The 22,947-nt window shown below is 38.5% G+C and overlaps 3 protein-coding genes across 3 annotated transcripts; 2 read left to right on the top strand and 1 right to left on the bottom strand.

Moving 5' to 3' along the window:
* The first annotated feature begins 1,646 nt into the window (after positions 1-1,646).
* Positions 1,647-8,436, top strand: LOC106716132 (glutamate receptor ionotropic, kainate 2). The gene is made up of 17 exons (XM_045680129.1): positions 1,647-1,803; positions 2,014-2,156; positions 2,323-2,472; positions 2,681-2,829; positions 2,939-3,135; positions 3,274-3,530; positions 3,757-3,978; positions 4,078-4,141; positions 4,360-4,502; positions 5,214-5,375; positions 5,501-5,700; positions 5,986-6,187; positions 6,596-6,681; positions 6,765-6,846; positions 7,238-7,286; positions 7,484-7,599; positions 7,886-8,436. Exons 1-17 carry the CDS (start codon positions 1,734-1,736, stop codon positions 8,351-8,353), a joined length of 2,760 nt encoding a protein of 919 aa, XP_045536085.1. The 5' UTR covers positions 1,647-1,733; the 3' UTR covers positions 8,354-8,436.
* A 1,006-nt stretch (positions 8,437-9,442) lies between these two features.
* Positions 9,443-14,598, top strand: LOC106716169 (major facilitator superfamily domain-containing protein 6). Its single transcript, XM_045680126.1, has 8 exons — positions 9,443-9,989; positions 11,343-12,041; positions 12,112-12,304; positions 12,439-12,606; positions 13,016-13,165; positions 13,275-13,388; positions 13,485-13,764; positions 13,974-14,598. Exons 1-8 carry the CDS (start codon positions 9,865-9,867, stop codon positions 14,267-14,269), a joined length of 2,025 nt encoding a protein of 674 aa, XP_045536082.1. The 5' UTR covers positions 9,443-9,864; the 3' UTR covers positions 14,270-14,598.
* A 1,994-nt stretch (positions 14,599-16,592) lies between these two features.
* LOC123721422 lies at positions 16,593-19,472 on the bottom strand. Its single transcript, XM_045680128.1, has 5 exons — positions 19,405-19,472; positions 18,033-18,236; positions 17,367-17,567; positions 17,132-17,277; positions 16,593-16,826 (listed from the first exon to the last, which is right to left on the bottom strand). The coding sequence occupies exons 1-5, from the start codon at positions 19,462-19,464 to the stop codon at positions 16,751-16,753; spliced, it is 687 nt and encodes a 228-aa protein (XP_045536084.1). The 5' UTR covers positions 19,465-19,472; the 3' UTR covers positions 16,593-16,750.
* Positions 19,473-22,947: the final 3,475 nt, after the last annotated feature.

Genomic DNA, 22,947 nt, shown 5'->3' with positions numbered 1-22,947 from the left:
CCATTCCTTTGAATTTAGTTAATATTTTATATATTTTTCTGTATAATAATTTTTGAATCTGAAGGTTTATTTAAAAAAAAAATCGTAAAATCGATAAATCCGTAATATAACTGTTAAAATGTCGTAAACTTCAGATTCAATGATTTATATGTTTAAAAAATATATAATGATTGTTTTCAAAAAATGTATATTTTTTATTTTGTAGAATATTCTGTAATAATTCCTATTTAGTAAAATTGTTATTTATTTTTAAGATGATTTAATTATGATTTCCAGGAATACAAAAATCTTGTCCCGGAGGTGCTTTATTTGACTATTTTTCTGTAATATTGTGAGGGTATTTATATTTCTAAACAGGCTTATATAGCTTAAATATTTTTTGATTCTTTTTTTTTTGTGAAATTGAATTAGTAATTGCCAGTTTTAAATAAAATAGTAAAAGTTGCAAGTTAAATATTTATGCTCCAATTTGAACGATTTTCTTTTTTTCTGCATGACAATGAAATCTGGCTGTTAATTTTGTCTTTGCTTTTATTTTATTAAGCACCTACTCTATAGACACAGATAATTAATTGTAAATTAAATTAATGTTATAAATAGGAAACTTTATAAATTTTACGGGTGATAAATGCATTTCTAAGCGCAATCACTAGAAAAACGTGTATATATGATATAAAAAAAATTAAGTAATGTCAGTTACCTTACCGCTAAATAATAATACGTTTTAAAATGAAAAAAAAATGGAAAAATATATTTTTTTTTTATATAATGTACTTATTCGGAAAACATCCTCAACGATATTTGTATTGTGAATGTTGCAATATATATACATATACATATATATATATATATATATATAATTCCTAAAATATAAATGCCAAAGTTTGATGATCTTTGTCATATAGTTTCAAATATATTGTATATTTTTTAATTGTTCGGTGATATAACTATATGTAAAACAGATTCCATTGTATGTATAGTTGAAGGTTTGTTTTAAATAGATTTAAGGTTAATGAAATACGATTTATTCTTTACATTTTTTTATCTATGATACTAGAATCCTTCCCATCCATTCCTTTTTCCTACTAAATGTTTCCTAATATGTACTACTTTTATAAAAATTAAAACGTCAAATCTGACTGTTACAAGAACAAATTATTCATTCTTATCTGACTAATATAATAAATGCGAATGTTTGGATGGATGTTTGTTAGAAAGGTATAACTAGGAAGGTTGCATGGATCTCATTGAAATTTGGCACAGATGTAGAACACAGCCTGGAAAAACACATAGGCTAGTAATTAAGTTTTCGCATAAAGTCGAGGTCAACTGCTATTTTAGATACAGAACTAGCTATCGCCTGCGACTCTCCGCACTGAATTAAAAATAATCTAGTAAATATATAGCCTATGTCACGGTCGGGGATAGTTTAGCTTCCCAACAGTAAAAGAAATTTTCAAATCGTATTTATTGAGATGACATTATTAGTAAACGTAGTAAACCCATTAAGAAAATAAACCAATGAATAACAAGATATGAACTCATACAAACAAGTAATAAGAAATAGTACAACTGTACTATTTTTAAATTGATTGTTTGAATTCACGAGAAATGGGAAAACTAGTGACACAATTAAAAAAAACAAGCGCGGGAACGCTTACGCATAGTCTGGACGCGCCAGAAATAGCAGAGTGGGGAGGGGAGTGACAGCGGGAACACAACACGTTCGAGCTATGTGGACTCACACGTGTGTATTTCTCCTGTACATCATCTGTATAGTCGCGGAGGATGACTTGCAAATCGGTTAGAATAAGTGTTTATCTATAGAAAAATTAAAAACACATTGTTAAGTGCAAAGCTAACATTTTGAGGACTATCAAAATGTTCTTGTGGTTAGAAGTAAACATGGGGGAAAGAATTTTGTGAGATTAGAAGACGCGACGGCTTTTGTAAACTAATAGATATGCCTAGGCATAGAAATGGGTAGACCTGGTGCAGTGTTTGTGTGTGCAGGCGTGGTGTGCACTGAACCGGAGCGTGGGGCGCGGCTGGCGGCGGCCGTTGATGCGGCGCTCGGCTGCGAAGAGCCCTGCGCGGTACTGCTGCAGGCTGAACCGCTAGAGCCGCTCGCTCTGCCGCAAGCTGTCTGCGATCAGGTATGGTATCACTCACGATACCAGAAAGAAATACCAAACAAAAAGTACATTACTTGTAACAAAAAAGTTCCAATTTTGAATTCCAAAGCTTATTGCATAGAAAGACTTAGAATTACGCACTGGTGATGATTTAGCGACACTATCTACTGCTACTGCTTAACGTCAGGGTGGAGGACTAAGTGCGCTGGTGGGTGACGTGGCAGCACTTCCTGCCGCGGTGCGCGCAGGACTGCCTCTGCTGCTGCCGTCCTCCGCGCCCTCTAATGACGCCGTCTTTGCCTTACAACTGCTGCCGGATCCTGACCTTATTGCTCAGGTATCGCTATATTCTAAAACAATTTTTTTCATACGTGTACGTTAAATTTACGTGATATATCGGTTGGGGTAGGCCTAGGAAGAGATCGATGGATTGCGAGAAAGGTGACATAATTAAATGTCTGAAATGTCATTTGATAAATCGACATTTTAGTTCTGCCATTATTCAGCTTTCTTGGCTGCAAGTTAGCCTGGTGTGAAATGTGCAGGCGTGCGCAGAGGTGTGTCTGGCCAAGGGATGGAGCAGCGCGGTACTATTGCACGAAGGGGGTGCGGGGGGCGCAGCGCGGTTGGCCAGCGCCGGCGTAGACATCATACCTCACCAACTGCCGCCGCCCGAAGACGACGCTTTGCTTAGGTAATCCTTACAAGGACTTTTCAAATGCTTATAGGATAATCAATCGGAATACCGATATGATGATTCTATACATTTTAGTGTACCTTCGGCATTTTACTGATATTGCCAGGAATCTATTGCTGGTATTAAAGAAGTTTGGTGCTATCAACTTCATAATCTGGTGCGAGGCGGAGTGCGCGGCGCGCGTGCTGGACGCGGCGCAGCGCGCGGGGCTGCTGGGAGCGCGCCACTCTTACTTGTTGCTCGCGTTAGACTTCCACACACTGGACCTCGCTAGCTACAGCCACAGTGGCGCCAACATCACCAGTAAGATATGTAGTTCTGTCATCCTAATTCAGTAAGATAATCCTGATTACTCCTGCCGACTGACCACTTTAAGACCTGAAGAAAAGAATGAAGCCCCTGCTTGTGGTCTATGTTATACGCTTTTTTTATTTCTCAAAGGTATACACTTATTCGATCCGGAGTCTGAGCGCGTGACGGAGCTGATGTCGCAGTGGCAACGAGCGTACTCGCGGCGGCTGCAGGAAGCCGCTGGTACCGAGCCGAGCGCGGCCGCCAGCGAGCTGGTGCTGGCACACGACGCCGCGCGGGCTGCCGCCGCCGCGCTGAAGTACTTGCAGCTTCCAGCCATCGCAGGAGCCTCCTGCACCGGCTGCGCTGCCTTCCATGCCGATACCCTGCTTAATTACATACGATCGGTACATCTCCCATAGTAGAAAATTTCACAACATAGCACTAAGTTACACAATAGTGCACACTAGTTACACACACTTACACAAAAGTAAGAATTACACTTAAATTACAAATGGCATAGGCATTTTTTGTTGTTCGTTTGTTTCCATCGTCGTGCTTAGTTAAACTACCTTAATGAAAATAACTTCTTTTTCAGTAAAATAGTGTAATGTGAATGTTATTGTTGTGTAGGAGGAGTGGGGAGGTGTGGGGGGTGCGCTGCGGTGGGGTCTGGGGGGTGCGCGGCGTGCGGCGGCGCTGTCCGTGCACGAGCTGCAGCGCGGCGGGCGCCCGCAGGCTGTGGCGCGCTGGGCTCCCCGCACCGGCCTCGCCTGGCAGCGCCGCACCGCGCCCGCACCCGACCTCCCCTCTGACATCATGACCAACCGCACATTCAACATACTCATCGCACTGGTGACATAACATAACATAACAAAAACTAACATTTTTACAGTCATACTATTTCAATTGTCAAAATTAATGCAGATTAAAAAATAAAGTAAATATTTGCAGAATGATCCGTACGTAATGATCCAGCAGTCGACAGAGCGGCTCTCCGGCAACAACCGGTACGAAGGTTGGTACAATATATAGACTTGACCTTACTCCGGGGACCTGGAGAGGGATCGAGGGGCCTACACAAGTGAAGGTCGACTGATTTTCATATGAATCTGGTATCGATCAGGTTTATTCCAGCCAATTTTAGCATCTAACAGTCAATTTAATTCGCATTGCACTTTGTTTATTTGGGCTTCTGGAGTTGTGTTTATAATCTTGTTCTGTTATCTATTTCAGGCTACTGTATCGAGCTGATAGAGAAACTGGCCAAGATCTTGAACTTCAATTACACATTCATAGAGCAGGAGAACGGTGTGTACGGCAGCTACACTCCCGGGCGCGGCTGGAACGGCATGATGCGGCGCCTCATGGACGACCCTGTAACTATCGCTACCGCACTAGAGTACGGTCCAGGGCCGTATTCACGTTATTGGGCGCCCGGTTGTGAAAATCTGGCGCCTTTAAAAGTAGTAACACTTGTTGGCGCCTTTCAATACTCGGTGGCCCGGCGCCCCGCACACATGTCATATAAGAAAAAGAAAGTTAATTATAATTCGTCTCATTAATTGTTACTATTTGGACTGCTCAGTTGAAAATATAAATCAAAGTAGGTTAAGTAAAAGATAATGAGTTTTTGTCGCCATCAAAATGCTGTGCAGTTTGGCGACTTTTTATTATGAATCTAGTGTAGTGTACAGTTTTTTGTGAATAAAAAAAAAAGACCACTTTACCAATCATAATAAAGCATGTTATTATCTATATCAGTATTTTTGAAGAAAATACATATAATAAATACTTTGTAAGGATATTTCGACAGCGAAAGGTACAGATGTACCTGAAACCGTGTAAATTTAAGGGTTTTACTCACTGACTTCTATAAATGGATAGGCTATAACTGTGATATTTCGTGCCATTTTGAAGCTGACGGTTGCTATTGGAAGCAGTCGTGAGAATAGCAACTTATAATAGATGTAAAATTAACCGTCAACAATCTCAAGGGGCGTTTAAGTCGGAACGAAAAAAGCTGTAATTTCTAAGCAATGATCAGTGATTACACTACATGTTACACATTGTGTTATGTTTGTGTGAAGGACATCCATTTTGCGATCACGGACCTGACGATCACAGCGGACAGGGAGCGCGCCGTGGACTTCACCACACCCTTCATGAACCTCGGCATCAGCATCTTGTTCCGCAAACCCAAGCCACCCGGACCCGCCTTCTTCGCCTTCCTTCTGCCCTTCTCCAGCGGGGTACGCAAACAAACAGACAAACAAAAAGTCCATAGTGAGGGGGTACAAAAAAGTCCATGCCCCAAGATATTTTTTCCCTCGTCTCACATTAAGAAATCATGCAAATAACTCGAGATGTTTTCTAGGTATGGGTATGCTTAGGGTTCGCATACCTGGGCACCTCTCTCGTGCTGTACGTGGTGGGGCGGCTTTGCCCCGAGGAGTGGCAGAACCCCTACCCCTGCATCGAGGACCCCCCCGCCCTCGAGAACCAGTTCACGCTCGCCAACGCGCTCTGGTTTAATCTCGGAGCTGTTTTACTTCAGGGTTCCGAAATCGCACCCGTGTATGATTATATTAAACTGTTATATAAACAACTGTATTTTACTAATAATATTAATATCATAACACCCTTAGAACATAGCCAAAAAAAGCGAAGAATAACATCGTTAATAAAAAAATAAAAACGAAAAACTGATTTTGCTCTAAATTTGATACGATTTCTTCTAACCTAACCTATAATAATGACCTAACCTTATCTAGAATTCGATCTACTCGTATGTATATGCAAACATATTGTCGTCTCTGTGTATCTCTGGCAATTATTTATGAATAACACGCTATGTACCAGTGCGTACGGTACGCGTGCGGTGGCGAGCGCTTGGTGGTTGTTCGCGTTGGTGATCACCAGCTCGTACACCGCCAACCTGGCCACTCTGCTGGCCAAGAAGACGCCCACCGACCTCATACACAACGTGCAGGAACTCGCAGACAATCCATACGGCATTAAATTCGGTGCTAAAGCTGGCGGATCCACATACACCTTCTTTGAGGTATACTTAACTCAACTATAACATAGTTGTCACAATTTGAAGAGCTTAGACTAAATGAATTCGTCAAAATGGCAAAACCACCGCTACTCTTATACATCCACAAGAGTTAATGCATTGCCTACCTTTAATCGACGGAGGAGGAGATGTATAGAAAGAGAATATTTCCCCTTCCTATATGTCCTCCATATCCACTTAACCTTCCCACCAGAAAGAGGACTAAAATTAGGCTTTCGGCACCACACTTATGAGACTACGCGAAATTGATTCCACTTGACGCCTGTCTTCTGTGTGGTCGTGGTATTTTACCTGACGAGCTGACTGTAACTGTTGCTGGTGTCTACCACCTTTAGAAATTACAGTTTACTATAGATACTAATTACGTATATTCACACTTAATATTTTTTTCAGATCTCACAGAACGCTCTCTACCAGCGGATGTACCAAAAGATGAAGGACGAGAAGCAACCAGAGTCAAATGTCGCCGGCATAGAGAAGTGAGCGCTTTTTTAGTTTTTTCTTCAAATTACACAACATCAATAAAAGTAATATAAAAAAGTAAAATTTATTTATTTAACAGAGTGAGGAACGAGAATTACGCTTTCTTCATGGAGTCAACGTCCATAGAGTACAATATAGAGCGACAGTGTGACATCACTATGGTCAGTACAGGAGTAACTCAACTGTCGGAAAACTTACACAGAAACATTTTGTAATCCCTTTTACTACTTGAAAAAAAAAAAAAACAACATTATAATGAGTTGTGTGGAGCCCTAATTAGAGTCCTCTTTCCCTTCCCACCCTGTCTTATAAGGGAAAGATGGAAAGCGAAAGCGAATTTGATGGAGGCAGGTACGTATTGGAAGGGGAAATATTCTGTTTCTGTACGTTCCCTCCTCCATCCATCAAACGTAGACAACAAATCCGCAATTGCGTATGTCTATGGGTAGCGGTTGCTTCGCTATTTCGGCGAAGTCTGGTGTCAACTCACGATTAGATTAACTAAATAAATGACATGTTTCTACTACGATAATTTTTCTTTTTTTTTATAAGGTTGGTGAACCTCTCGACAGTAAGGGATATGGCATCGCTATGAAGAAAAGTAAGTTTTCATTTATTAACAATGATTTTTTATAACAATTCGATTAAAAAAAGATGTTTTTAAATTGTTTGTGTTATTTTCATTGTTGTAATTGTAATTGTTGTCCGAATAACAAGAAGGTAATAGGTTTATAGGGTAAATATATTTTTATCTTGGTACACTCCGTTATTATTGAAGTTGTCGTGTTGTTGGGTTAGACTCCGAGTATCGTCAGGCGATGAACCTGGCGCTACTGAACCTGCAGGAGGCGGGGGAGCTGCGTGAGATGAAGCAGCGCTGGTGGCAGGAGATGCACGGCGGCGGCGCCTGCAAGGTTAACAGATACTCATTGTTCCTTCTTCTTGATGCTGCAGGGCCAGTTGAAAAAGGGGACTGGTTCTTATGTCTATCATTTTTGTATAAACTTAATTTTTTTTGGAAATTAGTTAGAAATGATGTAAAACAGATAATTTAAGAGTTAAAAAGGAAGGTAATGTTGGATTGAGGTTCTACGATAATAATTTACTTTTCAATAGTCCAAAGACTTGACTTGACATGAACTTAACTCACTACTTTTGACATTTCAAAACTTACTATTAAAAAGGGTATACATTTTTTAGGAAGAAGAGGAGCACGGTGGTGAAGAACTGGATATGAACAGTTTCCTCGGTCTATTTGTGGTACTTGTGGTGGGATGTGCCCTGGGCGTGGTTGTCTCCTTCTGTGACCTGGCGTGGTCGGCGGCCAGACATCCCAGGGACCCGACAGAATCCTACAGACGTCGTCTGTGGACTGAAATCCGTTTCGTGTTCAGTCTGGAACGTTCCGAGAAGCCGCTGTACGGTCCGCTGTTACCGCCCACACCGGAGTCTCCTGCTCGGTCAGGGTCGGGAGGTCTCGCTGAACTGGTCGACTCTGCTTCCCGGGACGGATCTCGTGAGGGGTCGGCGATGTCCGGGGGTTCGCTGGCCGAGGAGATCGGCTCTCGTGAACAATCTCCGAGGCTAAGACCCCGCACCAGTGCGAGACGGTCTTCGATGCATGCGGCCAGTTTGCGTCTGGCTAGACATACTACACCCAGACCTTAGACATTAGCAGTTAGACATTTTAAAACTATATCAGTTATTTAAAAAAAAACTCATCATTATGTAACAGCAAGTTTTACAATCTAGTCATTTCTTAACAAGTAACGATAGCAAAATAAACTTTATTATCATTGTAGACTGTTTAAATTTGACATTAGACAAAAACAAACTTTTTCTTGTTATAATGCTTGTTTAAGATTCATAAATTTAACATTTCTAGACATGGTATGACATTCCATAAAGCTTTTCATCAAAACCAAATTATAAAAAATTTAAACTTCTTTGTGCAATTTTGTCGAATTTCAATTACAAATATTAATAGTTAAAGAAAATAATTTATACTTTTACGTGCAGTATTTTTCGAGAGATTTATTTTTGTGAATAATAAAATCAGTTAGTGACTTATTTCAAGTTAAATTAAAATAATTGTAACCTTGTTTTTTATTAATAAAATGTATTTCATAAAAACGCATTCGGATCAGATCAGATTTCATTGTTATTTCAGAAATGTTTCCATATCTTTTTTCTTAGCTAAAAGGTATAAAAAAGGTAATCATTGTATTTTATACTCGTGAAGTTATGGCTCTCATACCACAACGATATTTTGTCACACCAGCTCTACACGCCGCGCTACGCCGTAGCACTCCGTAGATGGAACGAATTATGTTTGTGACGTAATATAAATTTACTTTTATGTTGACTAATATTAAAAATTTCACCCGTACTCAGAGTCTTTAATTTATCACTCTTATTTAAGGATTACCCTAAGTTATTTTAGAGCTATAAAGTTATTTTCGATATAAATATACGAACTTAATATCCAAGAATCAGTTGGCCAACACGTGCCAATTTCCAGTTAGTTAAAGCGGTCGTTCCTCTCAAAACATTACTTCTGATTCTTAAGCGTGTACAAGAGTGGATTTTTTTTTAAATTAATTAGACTGAGATAAGGATTTCTGTGTTAAGAAAAATAACACATTAAGTACAACCAGGTTTTACATTAGTAAATTTTATATTATATAGGTATATATAAATTTAAAATATAACATTAATAACAGCAACTAGTACTAAATTTAAGTTAAACAAGGCCAGACTCCGATTTTGTATCAATAGTTTTGTTAAACTATTCATATGAAGAGATAGTGTGATGGAATCGCTTTATCCAGGTGGTAGCCAATTGTATCAAAGGAAAATTTTAGCCGTTGCATTCAAAAGTAAAGGACCACTTTTATGACAAGGAACCAGAAAACTAGAAATACATCAACGCAAACTAAATGTTAAAATATCAACAATATTTTGTTATACACCTAGCTACTACGAAAATCGAACTCGAGCAGGAACTTTAAGAGGAAGTTTGATGTAAGTGGATGAATGTGTACTCGGCTGAGGTCAGATCGTTAGGCAGGAGACGGGCGGGCGCCTGCGGCCGGTCTTCGTGGCAGCTGAGATCACTGCGCTTGCGTGTCAACGAGTAGCAATGCGCTTGCGTGGCAGCATCGAGCGCTGTGCTGGCTATGCCGGCGGCAGTCCGCGGCCGCACTATGGAGCCGCCGCACGAGCCCGCGCCCTTCGCGCCCCCCGCGCCCGCTGTGCGTCCCCTGGTGCGCCCCGACGAGACCGGCGAGGTCGACACCTCCAGGTCTGTGCCACCAACCCTTAATCCATTACTACTGCTATTGTATGAACGATCCCGGTATGAAATTGCCTGCTTTATTCTGGTGTTTTTTCTGTAACCAAGAATAAGACGTCAATGTTGATGAGCTTGTTGAAAATTTGGGTAATGTAGACCATCCATCGAAACAACGCAGAGCTCGTAATCAAAATCTTGACCGTATTATTGAAAACATTATTAATATTGAAAAAAAAATATGAATAAACAATTATTTTAAAATTTATTTGTAAGTAACAATTGATAAAAAAACACAATTTAAGATCATTATGTGCTACTATAATTGTGCAAATAATATATATTATTTGCACTAGGCATATTTATCTGTAAATTTGCCTTGTTATCAGAGTCGGGACTTTCCCCTCTCTCCAGTTGTGACCTAATTCTAACCAACTTGACCCTGACCTACAAAGCTTGCTCGATCAGAACATTTTATCGTCATATATGATAGATAAATTTATGTTTCATACACTACACATCGCACTAACAGTCATTTCATTAAAGGAGGCCTTAAATGTAAACGTACTAAAAGAAATTTACACTAAAAGTTTCCATTAGCGACCCATTAACACTCTGAGAGCGGCAGCATTACATAAAATTTTGGCTATCGTAAATATGCTATTCTTTATTGCTGTTCGTGATTTCATCGCTCAAATAGACGGTCAATATTTCAAGATCAGCCTCTATTGATTTCTTGGCAGGTTAGAAAAACAACGACTGCGTATTCATTTTGCATAACGAAAACGTTTATAAACATAGGTAAAGAAAATGAAAGCGAAATTTAATTTAGATCAGAAATGAGAAAAATAATTGTTAAAGTGGAATTTATTTTATTTTTTCAAGATAAAAAATTTAATCTACAGCCTTCCTAACAACTTTAAAACAAGAACCTGTTAATCGCTTTTAGCTACATTTTTATTTTTTTACGTATCCTTCTTCCTCTCCTTTGTTGAATTAATCCTTAATCTTACAAGAATCCTTTGATCTTTCGTTTCGCAAGGACTGTTTTCCTGTTAGTAACATCGCATGTATTGATTTCTCAACGCATGTTTGTGTTTTAACGAAGAGCGGGGTCACAAGGTAACGGACACTTTAGTGATTTTCTTGCTAAGGTTTTTTACAAGATTTTGATACGCTGCTTCTATCTGGCGACAAGTTGAAGTAACTATAACTTAGGTTTATTGTAAAAGCTTTCACGTTATCAGGAAAAAGCGCTTGTTGAGGATGGTAATAATAAAAGTAAAATTTATCATATTTTTATAAAGTAGTGATCTTCATTATAAGAAACCAAACAGATATTGAAATAATACACAATTTGTACAGGTACCCAGCCCCGAAGGATGCGACGCACAAGGTGCGCGGGCGCAGCGACCTGCTGGAGCTGATGTGTGGCCCCGGCGCTGTCGACCCCGAGCTTCTCACCGTCAAGACGTTCTACTTTTTCTTCTACTCCGCATTCGGCTCCCTCTTCCCCTTGATGGGCGTCTACTTCAAGCAGATGGGCATGAACGCAGGACAATGCGGCTTACTCATCGGGACCCGGCCTTTCGTTGAATTCTTATCAGCTCCATTCTGGGGAGGTCTAGCAGACCGTTGGCAGAAGGGACGCACTTTACTGCTTGCTTCTCTTGGCGCTTGGATAATCTTCACGTTGCCGCTGAGCTGGGTCCAGCCTAGCGCTGTGGCCTGCATCCACCCGATCAACAAGACTGACTACCGCCTCGACACTCCCAGCTATGACGACGAGTGGACGAAGAACGAGTTTCGCTCCTTCCACAGGTCGGCGGCGGCAGCTCACGTCGGGTCGCCGCTTCCGGTAGATGACGCTATCGACTATGATCCAAATACCAACGGCAACTGGGTCACTCCTCTCCACTCCTTTATCGTATACAGTACGCCGGATATTCAGAAGACCTTCTTTTTACTTCTGTTACTGGTGGTTATTGGCGAGTTCTTTAGTGCTCCTGCAATAACTCTTGCGGACTCTGCTGTTATTACTTTGTTGGGAGAGGATGCGGATAGGTGAGTTTAAGTTTTACTTTGAGTCTTTGTTATAACATTAGATAAAATAATATATTTCGTTACGGTGCAGATACGGCCACCAGCGCATGTTCGGTTCGCTGGGCTGGGGTCTGGCAATGTTCTTCGTGGGCATTGCGTTGGACCACAGCACGGCGTTTAGCAAACACCCCTGCGGTGGCCCGCAGCGCTACGAGAAGAACTACACCATCTGCTTCGCTACGTTCTCTGTGCTCATGGGAGCCGCACTGATCACTGCAACACAGGTTTGTTGTTTTTGTTATTAAACAATACATATTGATTCATGCGCGCGATAAAATAGAGACACAATAACTCGATTTTCAGTTAATTTTCGATGGTTTTCGGAGAGTTCAATCATATCTTTAACTCCATAATACAGGTGAAGTTCAAGTACGAGGAGCTGCCGCCAGAACCTATGGTGACCGCCGCACCGCAGTCTCCGACCCATGAGGAGAAGCTGCAGCAGCAGCTGGCGGAACAACTCCAGCTACCAGGACTCGACACTAGCGCCCCTGCGCGCCCACAGCCCACACTTGAACAAGCTAAGGTACACCAAACATTAACCCAAGATACGAACATCAAGTCAAGTTAAACTGGTTCATGGAAGAAAATCACTTTTAAACAGGTCAATTTAAAATGACCTCTGAAATTTAATGTTCCAGCAAAATAAATAGGTCGATGATTTTAGAAACTCACATTTTACAGCGTAATAAATTAAATCTCACCTTCAACGATCAATACTTGAATAACTTGTTCACCTTTTGTTCTAAAAATAACTTCGGCATTGATAAGAAAGAACCAAATATGATATAGGAACCAGAACAGATAAATGATTTTCATATTTCGGGGTAACTGACGAGATTTTGTTTGATAGAAAGCCATGAAGAACAGTGACTCGTATAGTCCCCTACTTAAAGTGTGAGCAGAATAGTCATATGTTGGTGGTTCGTGTGCAGGTGTTCGCGCAGACAACGCGTGAGATGCCGGAGTGGGTGACAGTGCTGCGCCAGTTCCAGAACGTGAAGGCCGCCTCCTTCTTACTGGTCGCTTGGTTCATGGGCTTCGGCATTGGGCTCATCTTTACATTCCTCTTCTGGCATCTGCAGGTCTACTTATTTCTTAATTACCCAAATCAAAACCTAAGCAAGGAAAAGTAGAAATTTCTCTGTTTTCGAGTTTTTTCGACTTTGATAACGGGATGACTTTTACTTTTAGGACAAAGGCGGATCCCCCACGTTGTTCGGCGTTGCTTCCGTCATCAACCACATCTCTGAGATCTTCGCATACTTTTTCAGCTTTAAATTGATCACTCAAATGGGACATGTTAAGGTATTTTAGTAATAAAACTGTAATGATTTATTAATATATTCAACTTCAGAGACATTGCTTCGCTATAGATTTAATCGTTATCGTCTTGTTTGGTAGGTGCTGTGCCTTGGTCTTGCGGGCAACGTGCTCCGGTTCCTGTACATAGCGTGGCTGCCGGACCCGTGGTGGGTGCTGCCTTTCGAGTTCGTGCAGGGCGTGACGCACGCGGCGGTGTGGGCGGCTTGCTGCTCGTACATCGCACACGGCGCTCCGCCGCGCCTCCGCTCCTCCGCACAGGGCGTGCTGCAGGGACTTCACCACGGCCTCGGCCGCGGCTGCGGCGCCGTTCTCGGCGGCATCGCCGTCACACGATGGGGCACTACCAGGACTTTTGCAGGTACATCAATACCAGAGAACCATTTGGTGTTTTCGTAATTAACTTCTGTCATTCTTTCTAGTCTCTTCTTGGTTCTTCAAGCTGATCTACATCTGCTCCTACCAATATATGATTGTAATCATTGAAATTTTCTTTTCTACGGATTGCGACCAGTTTTGATTCTTTATTTATGTTGAACAGCATAAAAAGTTTTTGCTAATGTTTACCAGGCTACGGGTTGCTGTGCGGAGTGGCGCTGGCGGCGTTCGCGTTCGTGAACTTCCGCGACGGCGGGGAGGCGGCGGGCGGGGCGGGGGCGGGCGGCGCGGCGGAGGAGGAGGCGCGCGCGCTGGCGGAGGCGGGCGTGCTGGCGCCGCACGGCGTGCCCTCCAACCCGCTGCCTCGCGCGCTCTCCTCCACGCGCCTCGCAGACCTCGCCAACCATGAGACCTACGGCGCTACACAAGTAAACCTACCCCTATTTTTTGCCAGATTATCGACCATTATCATGATCCATATCAAATAAACTTCGTTTCACTGAACCATTTGTAATTTTGTTGCAGAGTTATGCTGGCGCAGACAGCCTGAGCGTACCGGGCGCTCCGCCCCCGCGACCTTCCAACCCCTTCTTATCGGAGCAGGCCGCCCCCGCCCCCGGCCCCGCATACAGATAAGCGCCCCAGCTGCTCCAACTAGCCGAGTCAACCCTCCATCTAACCTCAAACCCAAGTTACAAGCACAATGTTGCTCTACTATTAAGTCCATGTTACCCAGATACATTCTTTGATGTATTTTTCAATATATAAAGAATTATTATACAACAGACAAATTATATGTATGTCGTAGTAATGGCAAAAAAAAAACTATTGTTAGTAATTCCGAGATGTTATTTGTTATTGCTTGTGTTAAATATTTCATGTTGATCCTTATAGTCCTGTATTTAGATATTAAAGTTTCGTCGACGGATATTTATTATTTGTGGTAAATACAAATTACAATCGCTACTGGATTCTGCTTTTTAAACGCACTCAGTGAAAATAGCCATTAGCACACGATTAAACTTTCCCCAACATGATTAATTTCATTGTAAATAAACAAAACACCTCCTGCAATGAAAATAGGATTTCATTGTACATAATAAAACAATATCAAGTTAAATAGCCGGTAGACAATTGTCAATTTTAAAGTTAACTATTTTGTGAAGTTTCGATTTTTTGTAAAATAGCAGTAATAGACTACAAAGTAAATACCGTGTCATTTTTATTTTTAAACAATTGAAAATATTAAAATTAAATAATATTACTCAAATGAGTAATGACAAATAGTTGAGTTATAAGATTATATCAGTACTCATTATTGAGTTTTAAGTCGCAAAGTTCGTCGACAGTTAATTCACTGTTGCTACTTCTTTGTAATTATAAACTATATTTAAAAAATGTATGTATGTGAGCTAATTGACGATGTCATATCATGGTGTGATGTGTTAGATGTATGTATTGAGATGGAGTAAAGCGCCTATTGTCTAATATTGAGCATTGTCTTTGAGTATTGTAATACTAAACGCTCTATTTTATGTGACGATGCTCAAGGTTATATGTCCAACAATTTACTGTGGTAAATCTCTGCCTGAGTGTATTTATTAGAAAATTGTTTAATATATGTAAATGAAAGGTAAAAAGATAGTAAAAAAAACAAAAAAAAAACTTGCACTACTTAGTATTGATTAAAAATATTTTTAAATAATTATGTGTATACATTTAATGTGTATTGCTTTGAGTATTGTTGTGACTCAGTTTGACTTCATGCTCAATTGAGTGTTGAGTTAGAAATTTTTGAGTATCGACAAAGATGTCACATGACAACATTAAATCGGCGCATTGCTCTATCTATTGATTCTATATTTTTGTTGACTATGTAGTGAATATTTTAAATAATAGCTATATACATATGTATATGTATACATAGGTTTGTTGTGAGATACGTTCGCGGCGAGGCACAGTTATATATTTTTGCACGGCGTCCGCGCGCCTGAGCGCCGGCTCTCAACTTCTGATGTATTACAATCAATGTTGAACTATTCAAACTAGATGTTTTATTCATTTATTTATATCCTATTTTACCTCATATTCTCAGCACTGAGATTAAAAGAACAGCGTTTCGTAAGTATAAGCAAAGGTAGGGTTGCCAGGTCGCCAAACCTACTAGCCGGACAGACCAGCCAGTTTGGTCGGACATTTGGTTAGAAAGGTCGGATACCCTATATTATTTAGGATTTTGTCTCAGTATTAATAGGTACACTCTCGTTTGGGAAATGTAAAAAGCCTATCAAAATCCGGAAAACCGTTTATTTTGGCCGGACATGCAATCAAAAAGCCTACCTATGTCCGGCTTTATCCGGACGTCTGGCAACGCTAGGCAAAGGTAATTATTAGTTGTTAGTTTTGGTTGTTTGATAAATTTTTGGTAGAAATAATAAATTGTGGTAAGATTTGATTGACAAATAATGACATATTGGTAAATAAGTAAAGTGACTAAATATATATATTTTATTATTTTATAAATTCTCGTGGTAATTTATTGGCAGTTAAACATAACCATAACATATTTCATATTATTTCTTAGTTTGAAAGTCTTTATATAAAATACATTTAATATGTTATGATGTAAATATAAAGTTAAATCTAATCTAATATCTAAAAATTTAAAATTACAGAACTTGAACACATATCAAATACAAAAAAAGAACACTTAACAGATTAACAGTATTAATATTAAGCTTTCTCCTAAATATAAATGCATTTTTCATTAAAATCTAAAATCAAGAAATTGGCTACATTACTACACTTTAAACACACTTTAGTTTACAAAAGAAACTTATATGTATATAAAAGTGTGCAAAGTTATAGTAGACATAAACAACCTAACCTAAAAAATTCTGTCATTTAAAAATAATACCAACAAACATACAATGTCAAAATGCTCGTATTTTATAACCTAAAAATCAAGACTAGACCAGAACAAGTCGTCCGTTCTTGTACGCCGTCCGCAGCGGCCGCCTCTCGCTGTCTAAGCTCGTGGTGACACTGGAAAGACGTCAATAAGACAAGATATAAATAAATGCAGAAAACACCTTTTCCTTCTCTTTATCCTCTTTGCATCTATTCAATGTTGTACTTAAAGATTAGGCAATATTAAGAACTAAATTCTAAAATTTAAAACACCAACAAATAACATTTCACACTTCAATCAGTCAAGCCCTTTAGGTTACAAGCGTTCTTGATTGAATAGAATTTTACATAACTGAGATAAGCATTCGTGCAACAACTGCTCCTGTTATTACTCAACCATTGTTGTGTTTGGTGCTTAGTATGGCCACTTGCAGTATTACCTAACATTTTGGTCATCACGTCGCGTAGGCTGTGTGCGTGCAGCCAACAGTAATGCAAGCGCGGCTGCTGCAGGCTGCAGGACTAGAAATACTGCTAAAGCGGCCACAGCCACGTAACCGTTGCGCGGCGCGTCCGCCTCCGCCTCCTGCACAACAGAAGACTTATAAGGGTAAAAAATGATGCGCACAACCCTTATAAGTACTTATATTTTGCTAAACTTGTATGGTATTGTACCTTAATGATGTTGTTAATTTTCTGCGGCAGAGGATGCCACTGAGCCAGGTCTTGCAGCAGCGGCGCCAAATGCTCCCGCAATAGCAGCGCGCGGCGCAGTTCCTCCGCCTGCGCCGAGTGCGCCCAGCTCGCCACACGCACGCCAGTCCACCAGCCCCACGCCGTCTGCGCGCTGACCATCATCACCATGACGCAGCCGTACTGCCAACATAAATACATCATCACAGGCTGATATTTGACCACATCGTCGTATTGTCGTTCCGCCACCGACCCTTTCATGTGGCATCTTCTTTAGTAGTGAAAATCACTTATAATCCAATATCCAGATTTGTTTTCCTCCTATTACTTAAAGATCTTGCTAATACTTTAAAATATTATTAGTCCAGTAGTTTTTTTTTTTCCTTTTTTTTTTTATAAAATCACACCTACAGACGCTTGGTCCGTACTCTTTTCTGCACAGGTTTTAGTTATCTTTTTTTTTATTTTATTAATATCCCTGTGCTACATTGTTCCTGCTTAATATATATATATATATATATATATATATATATATATAATATATATATATATATATATATATAACTAGTTATATTTTTTTTTTACCATTTACTATACTAGTATTTAGTCCAGTAGTTAATTGCTTCAACTTTTATCAAAGTAACGAACCATAACAAGCAACAGCCGTCTAGCACGGCGTGAGTACAGCGCTGCGAGCGCTAAGTGTGCCAGCAGGAACAGCACAATGCTAGCTGCGAGCAGCAGTGCAGCAGCTGCGCGATACTCGTGAGGCAGCAACTCGCGCAAGGGCACGTACGTGCTCGGGTCCCACTTCAGACGCGCCGCTGTCGCGAATCCCGCGCCCGCGTACATCTGCAACGACACCGTAATATTCACGGTTCCAGTAACCACGTTAGAGAAGGGCGAGATTGGACGAGCGCCCAGGGAGTTGGTCAGAAGGGGGCGCAACAGGTCAACGAATTCACCTCAACACAGTCTCACCTCACCCTGTTAACCCCCCCTTCCCCAACGCTAAGTAACATAGTAGGCATTGCACTGTTCCTTACGTCTTTTCAAATACATTGGCGTTTCTTTACAGTCAGTTAGAACAATAATTATGTTCTGCGCAGCGACTCGTGCGATGTTCCTGGCCGCTAAGATATATGACTACCTTTATACAAGAGCCTTCTAACATCGAAATTCCACTGCCATAACTTTAATATTAAAACATACTTTTTACTGTGTGTTTTTAAAATTATGAACCTACAGTTTAATTGCTTAACATCAGCAGTAAGAGATATTTAAAGGCGGATGTACTTGATATTAAACGACCCGCCATTCAATAATAAAACACAGTTTGACATGGACATTAGCAGATCTAAAAGAAGTGTATAAATACTATCTAGATGAGCAGTTTATGTTATTTATTAACCCAATTACTGCAAATTAATCTTATTTTCTATGATAGTAAGGTACAATTAAGCTATTTGGTTTTCTTGTACTGCAAGTTAGTATTTTTAGTGATAAGATAACACTGAAACAGATTACAAAGCATTTGCCAAATAAAAGATTATTTTAATTTTGGTCATGTCAGAATTTTATTATGACAGTTAAAGAAGCTTGAAATGTGAGTTATTTATGAATCACTAGCTGTCACCCTCGACTCCATCCGCGCGACAGTAAAAAAAACTTTATTAGTAGCCTGTGTGTTCTTCTGTATGTTCTACATCTGTGCCAAAATTTATCGAGATTCGCTAAGCTGTTCCGGAGATACCTTCAAACAAACATCCATCCATCTAAACATTCGCATTTATAATATTAGTAAGAGTGAAATATTAAGCCTTCTTTTTTGTTTGTTTCAGACGTACAAAAAAAAAACTAATAGAACCATTTTAGACAAAGAAAATGGTACATTTATAATTCGTAATTCTATGTTTTCTTTATCCAGTCCTCTTGATAAGGCTAAAACATAAAATTTAAACAAAAGTTAAGTATTATGATAAATCTAAAGACTCTTATATATATAATCATTTTTACGAACCATTAATATGAGATTGAGTTGCAGAAAAATGGCGGGAAGGGCTCGGGCACAGCAAACCATGGTGCTAAATGTAAGCTAAGTGCATTAATACATTCACCACTATGAAATTGCGAGCCAAACACAGTATTACCATCACTATTACCGAAACTTCACTCGATACTTTATTACCATAACTTCACTCCATGTCGTATTACCGTCACTTCGATTCACACCATAATACTGTCAAGTTATTCCTTACGGTGCGGCGGTGACGAGAAGATACGCTACCAAAGTTCGTCACTTCACACCATATTACCGTCACTGTGAAGCCGTGATTATATCCTATGTCACGTCACTTTGTCGCAACGTGGTCGTCACGTCACTTCACGGGTACACGCCTTCGTAATTCGTATGCATGTCTCTCGGTGAGTGATTACTGACTGGGAAGTCTTAAGTTCGGTGTCCATATCTTATCTACGCTATCAGTTATTCTGAAACAGCTGCCGACCGATTATATATTATCTGGATTACTTTTTTATATCAATGTTTGCCAAAATTGTGGAATGACTCGTTTTTCTAAGAAATTAATGATTTATTAAATTGTTGGGCAATATATTTATTATTATTGAGGATGCAAGCTTCAATAGATTGATGTTTTTGGACCGTGAATCAAAGTCGTGGGTTCGATTTTGCAATTGTTCAAAACAAATTACTAGAACAATTTCAAATAAGCAGTAGTTAGAAAAAAAAAGTATCGTACGTGTTCTTCCAAACTATGTTCTACATCTGTGACAAATTTCATCAAGATACGATGAGCCGTTCCGGAGATACATTCAAACAAACATCCATCTAAACTTTCGTATTTATAATATTAGTAAGATTTAATAAGGTAAAAGGTAAAAATAAAAGAGATTCGTATAAAAATATTATTTTATTGCTTCAAAAGTCTTAACTGCTTAGTGACACGTGACGTGTCAACGCAATGTGCGCCTCGCTTACATCTTATTGTCTAGTCGGGTCATCCCGAACGCACCTTATTTTCTAAATATAAACATTTACTATCAGGGACGCTGCAATACGTTTCAATTTAAAAAAAGAAGTCAGTTTTGACAGCTGTCATTGTGACATAACTAGTGATGTGAACCAATAAATCGATATTCGAATAAACGGTTTTTTTTGTTATTTTCTTTTGTCACTGTTATTAATTTTATTTAAATGAAATTTTTATTAGCTTTTAAATCCAGAAATTAGATTTTAAATTTTTACTTTCTATTAACGTGGATATTGAAGTAAGAAAGAATAAAAATATATAATAAAAAAGATTAAATTTGTAGTCCAGTGTTGAAGCGTCCCTAATTGCAAAATACAACCTTAATTATGGCAACAAAACTAGTTATTTCCTTAAAGCTATTTGGCACCAGATATATGAGAGGTCACGTTATCGTGGCTGGCAACACTCACTGTACTATCTATTACGTATTCTAATAATTCTCTTTGTTAATAAACAAATCACAGAATAATGGAATTAATTAATTTGTTGGCTCCGTTAATACTTTTAAAACTGAAATAAAACTAAAGTTTGATAAAACTAAAACTCTGGAATGTGTAAATATCGTAAAATATCCGAATTTTCGAAGTAATATATAAATATATTCATAACATGAACTTCATGTTATTTTTTATGGCAAGACCAGCAATTTAGTGACAAATATAACCTTTTTTTTAATCAAATAAGGATATCAGAGGCAATGACAGGCGCTGCTGTCGCGGATAATTCTTTTGGAAAATATGTAACATCTATACATCAGCTTTAATAAAAATACTTGAGAGGTGTGTTGGGACACCCGGATGGAACGAAGTTCCTTTCTATTAATTAGTGAAGGAACCAATGTTTATTCTATGAATAAAAAACTTAAGTCTTCACAAGAAGTACATTTTATTTCTATGAATTTTCGTTATATATTGTCACGTCGTTGCCATGGTGAAGTAGCGAAAAGTGTCGTGACAACTTTTCGTAAGAATTTTTTCCGTCTAGCCCCCTTTCACAACGCGCGATAAGGAACTTCGTTCCAAAAGAAAAATTATGAAGACAGCTACTGTACAAAAAAGGAAGATCCTTTGTCACTTTTGACGTTAATATGAGGGCGCTAGAGAGTTGTCTAAAGTAAGACTAACTTTTACCCACCGGGTCTGATATCCTTGTAGGTCTATTATATTTAGCAAAATGCATTAAACATTTATTAAACTTGTGTATTTTTATTAATTTAGCGTAACCCAAAAATAAGCTTGGTCCATATATTTTTAAGTTAAAAATTAAAAAAAAACTAATTATTTTACGAATACGAAGGCTATAAATTAATAGCACGGAAGGCAAAATAATCATTAAAATTGTTTTTTTGTTATCTGTTTAAAAAATAACTTCTTAATTCATGGCATGTTGAAAACTGTATAAAATAAAAAAATTAACATGATTTAGAAATAAATCTTATAAAGTATAAAATGTTTGTTTATTATTACGGATATTTTAATCAGATTAGAATTTAGTAAACATTTTCTAACTAGGTTTTGTGAATATTTAATTTTATCTAATTTAGTAAATTATATTTATATATAAAATTGTAACAACTTTGTCGTTTCCGCTATCGCCTTATAGATGGCGCTTTAGAAACAACGCCACCTAGCGACCAGATTTTAAAACTGAAAAATCTTAGGCTGTGCCGTTATATATTTTAATTTATATACAGAATATTTATTAATTCTTTAAAGATAAAGATAAAAGGTTATATATTTAGTAAATAACTTTTACCATAAACAAATGCAAACCGTAGAGATGATCGATGGTTATCGATGTCATTGTATCGAGAGATATCGATTTTATGAACACTTTATTACTAATTACACTTTATCACGACTTATAGTCAGTATTTCAGCCAACATTTTTTATATTAAAATTAATTAAAAGAAATATAAGTAGAAAAAAATACTGTAACATGTAGTTAAAAATATCGATATGTAAACATCGATAACAATCTATATTTCCATCGACCATCCCTAGTGAGCGAACAAACCTACCTACAATTTCTCTATATAACTTCATTATTAATATAAAAATATAAAACTAATGTACTAGGAATAATGTAGTAAATAGTCCGCAGATAACTAAAAGTAGATATTTGATATGATTTGTCCTTAATCTAAAATCTATATTAATAGAATTTCGCTGAAAATTCGAATAATTCGTTAAAAGCGAAATTCGAATAATTCGTTAAAAGTTTCGATTAACATTTGTTCGTAAAAAAAAATGTGACATTTGATGTTATAAAAAACATAAGTCAGAGATACCTCGGCATTATGGCAGTGTTCGTCTAATCGTTGGTTTCTGAGACCAATAAATCAAAATATAAAACATATCTTCATCCCTTTTAACAAGATAGAGATAACAAATATATTTTATAAATTGATTTCAGTCTCGGAAACCAATGACAAATATTTTGGATCACCTTTAATACAATTAAGGTTGAATTACTAAGCCTTTCTTTTTATAAAAAAATAATACTCCAACAT

The sequence above is a fragment of the Papilio machaon genome, chromosome 11 (assembly GCF_912999745.1).
Source record: "Papilio machaon chromosome 11, ilPapMach1.1, whole genome shotgun sequence".
Classification (NCBI taxonomy): domain Eukaryota; kingdom Metazoa; phylum Arthropoda; class Insecta; order Lepidoptera; family Papilionidae; genus Papilio; species Papilio machaon.
This window is presented reverse-complemented; position numbering and strand designations above follow the sequence as displayed.

Coding starts and splice junctions, on each gene's coding strand:
- LOC123721422 (XM_045680128.1), bottom strand. CDS start 19,464: ATGGTTTGCTGTGCCCGAGCCCTTCCCGCCATTTTTCTGCAACTCAAT. Junction 17,278..17,366: donor AAATTAACAACATCATTAAG/GTACAATACCAT, acceptor TCTGTTGTGCAG/GAGGCGGAGGCGGACGCGCC. Junction 16,827..17,131: donor CGTGATGACCAAAATGTTAG/GTAATACTGCAA, acceptor ACGTCTTTCCAG/TGTCACCACGAGCTTAGACA.
- LOC106716132 (XM_045680129.1), top strand. CDS start 1,734: ATGTGGACTCACACGTGTGTATTTCTCCTGTACATCATCTGTATAGTC. Junction 2,157..2,322: donor CGCAAGCTGTCTGCGATCAG/GTATGGTATCAC, acceptor GCTTAACGTCAG/GGTGGAGGACTAAGTGCGCT. Junction 2,473..2,680: donor ATCCTGACCTTATTGCTCAG/GTATCGCTATAT, acceptor TGAAATGTGCAG/GCGTGCGCAGAGGTGTGTCT.
- LOC106716169 (XM_045680126.1), top strand. CDS start 9,865: ATGCCGGCGGCAGTCCGCGGCCGCACTATGGAGCCGCCGCACGAGCCC. Junction 12,042..12,111: donor TTGGGAGAGGATGCGGATAG/GTGAGTTTAAGT, acceptor GTTACGGTGCAG/ATACGGCCACCAGCGCATGT. Junction 13,389..13,484: donor CTCAAATGGGACATGTTAAG/GTATTTTAGTAA, acceptor CTTGTTTGGTAG/GTGCTGTGCCTTGGTCTTGC.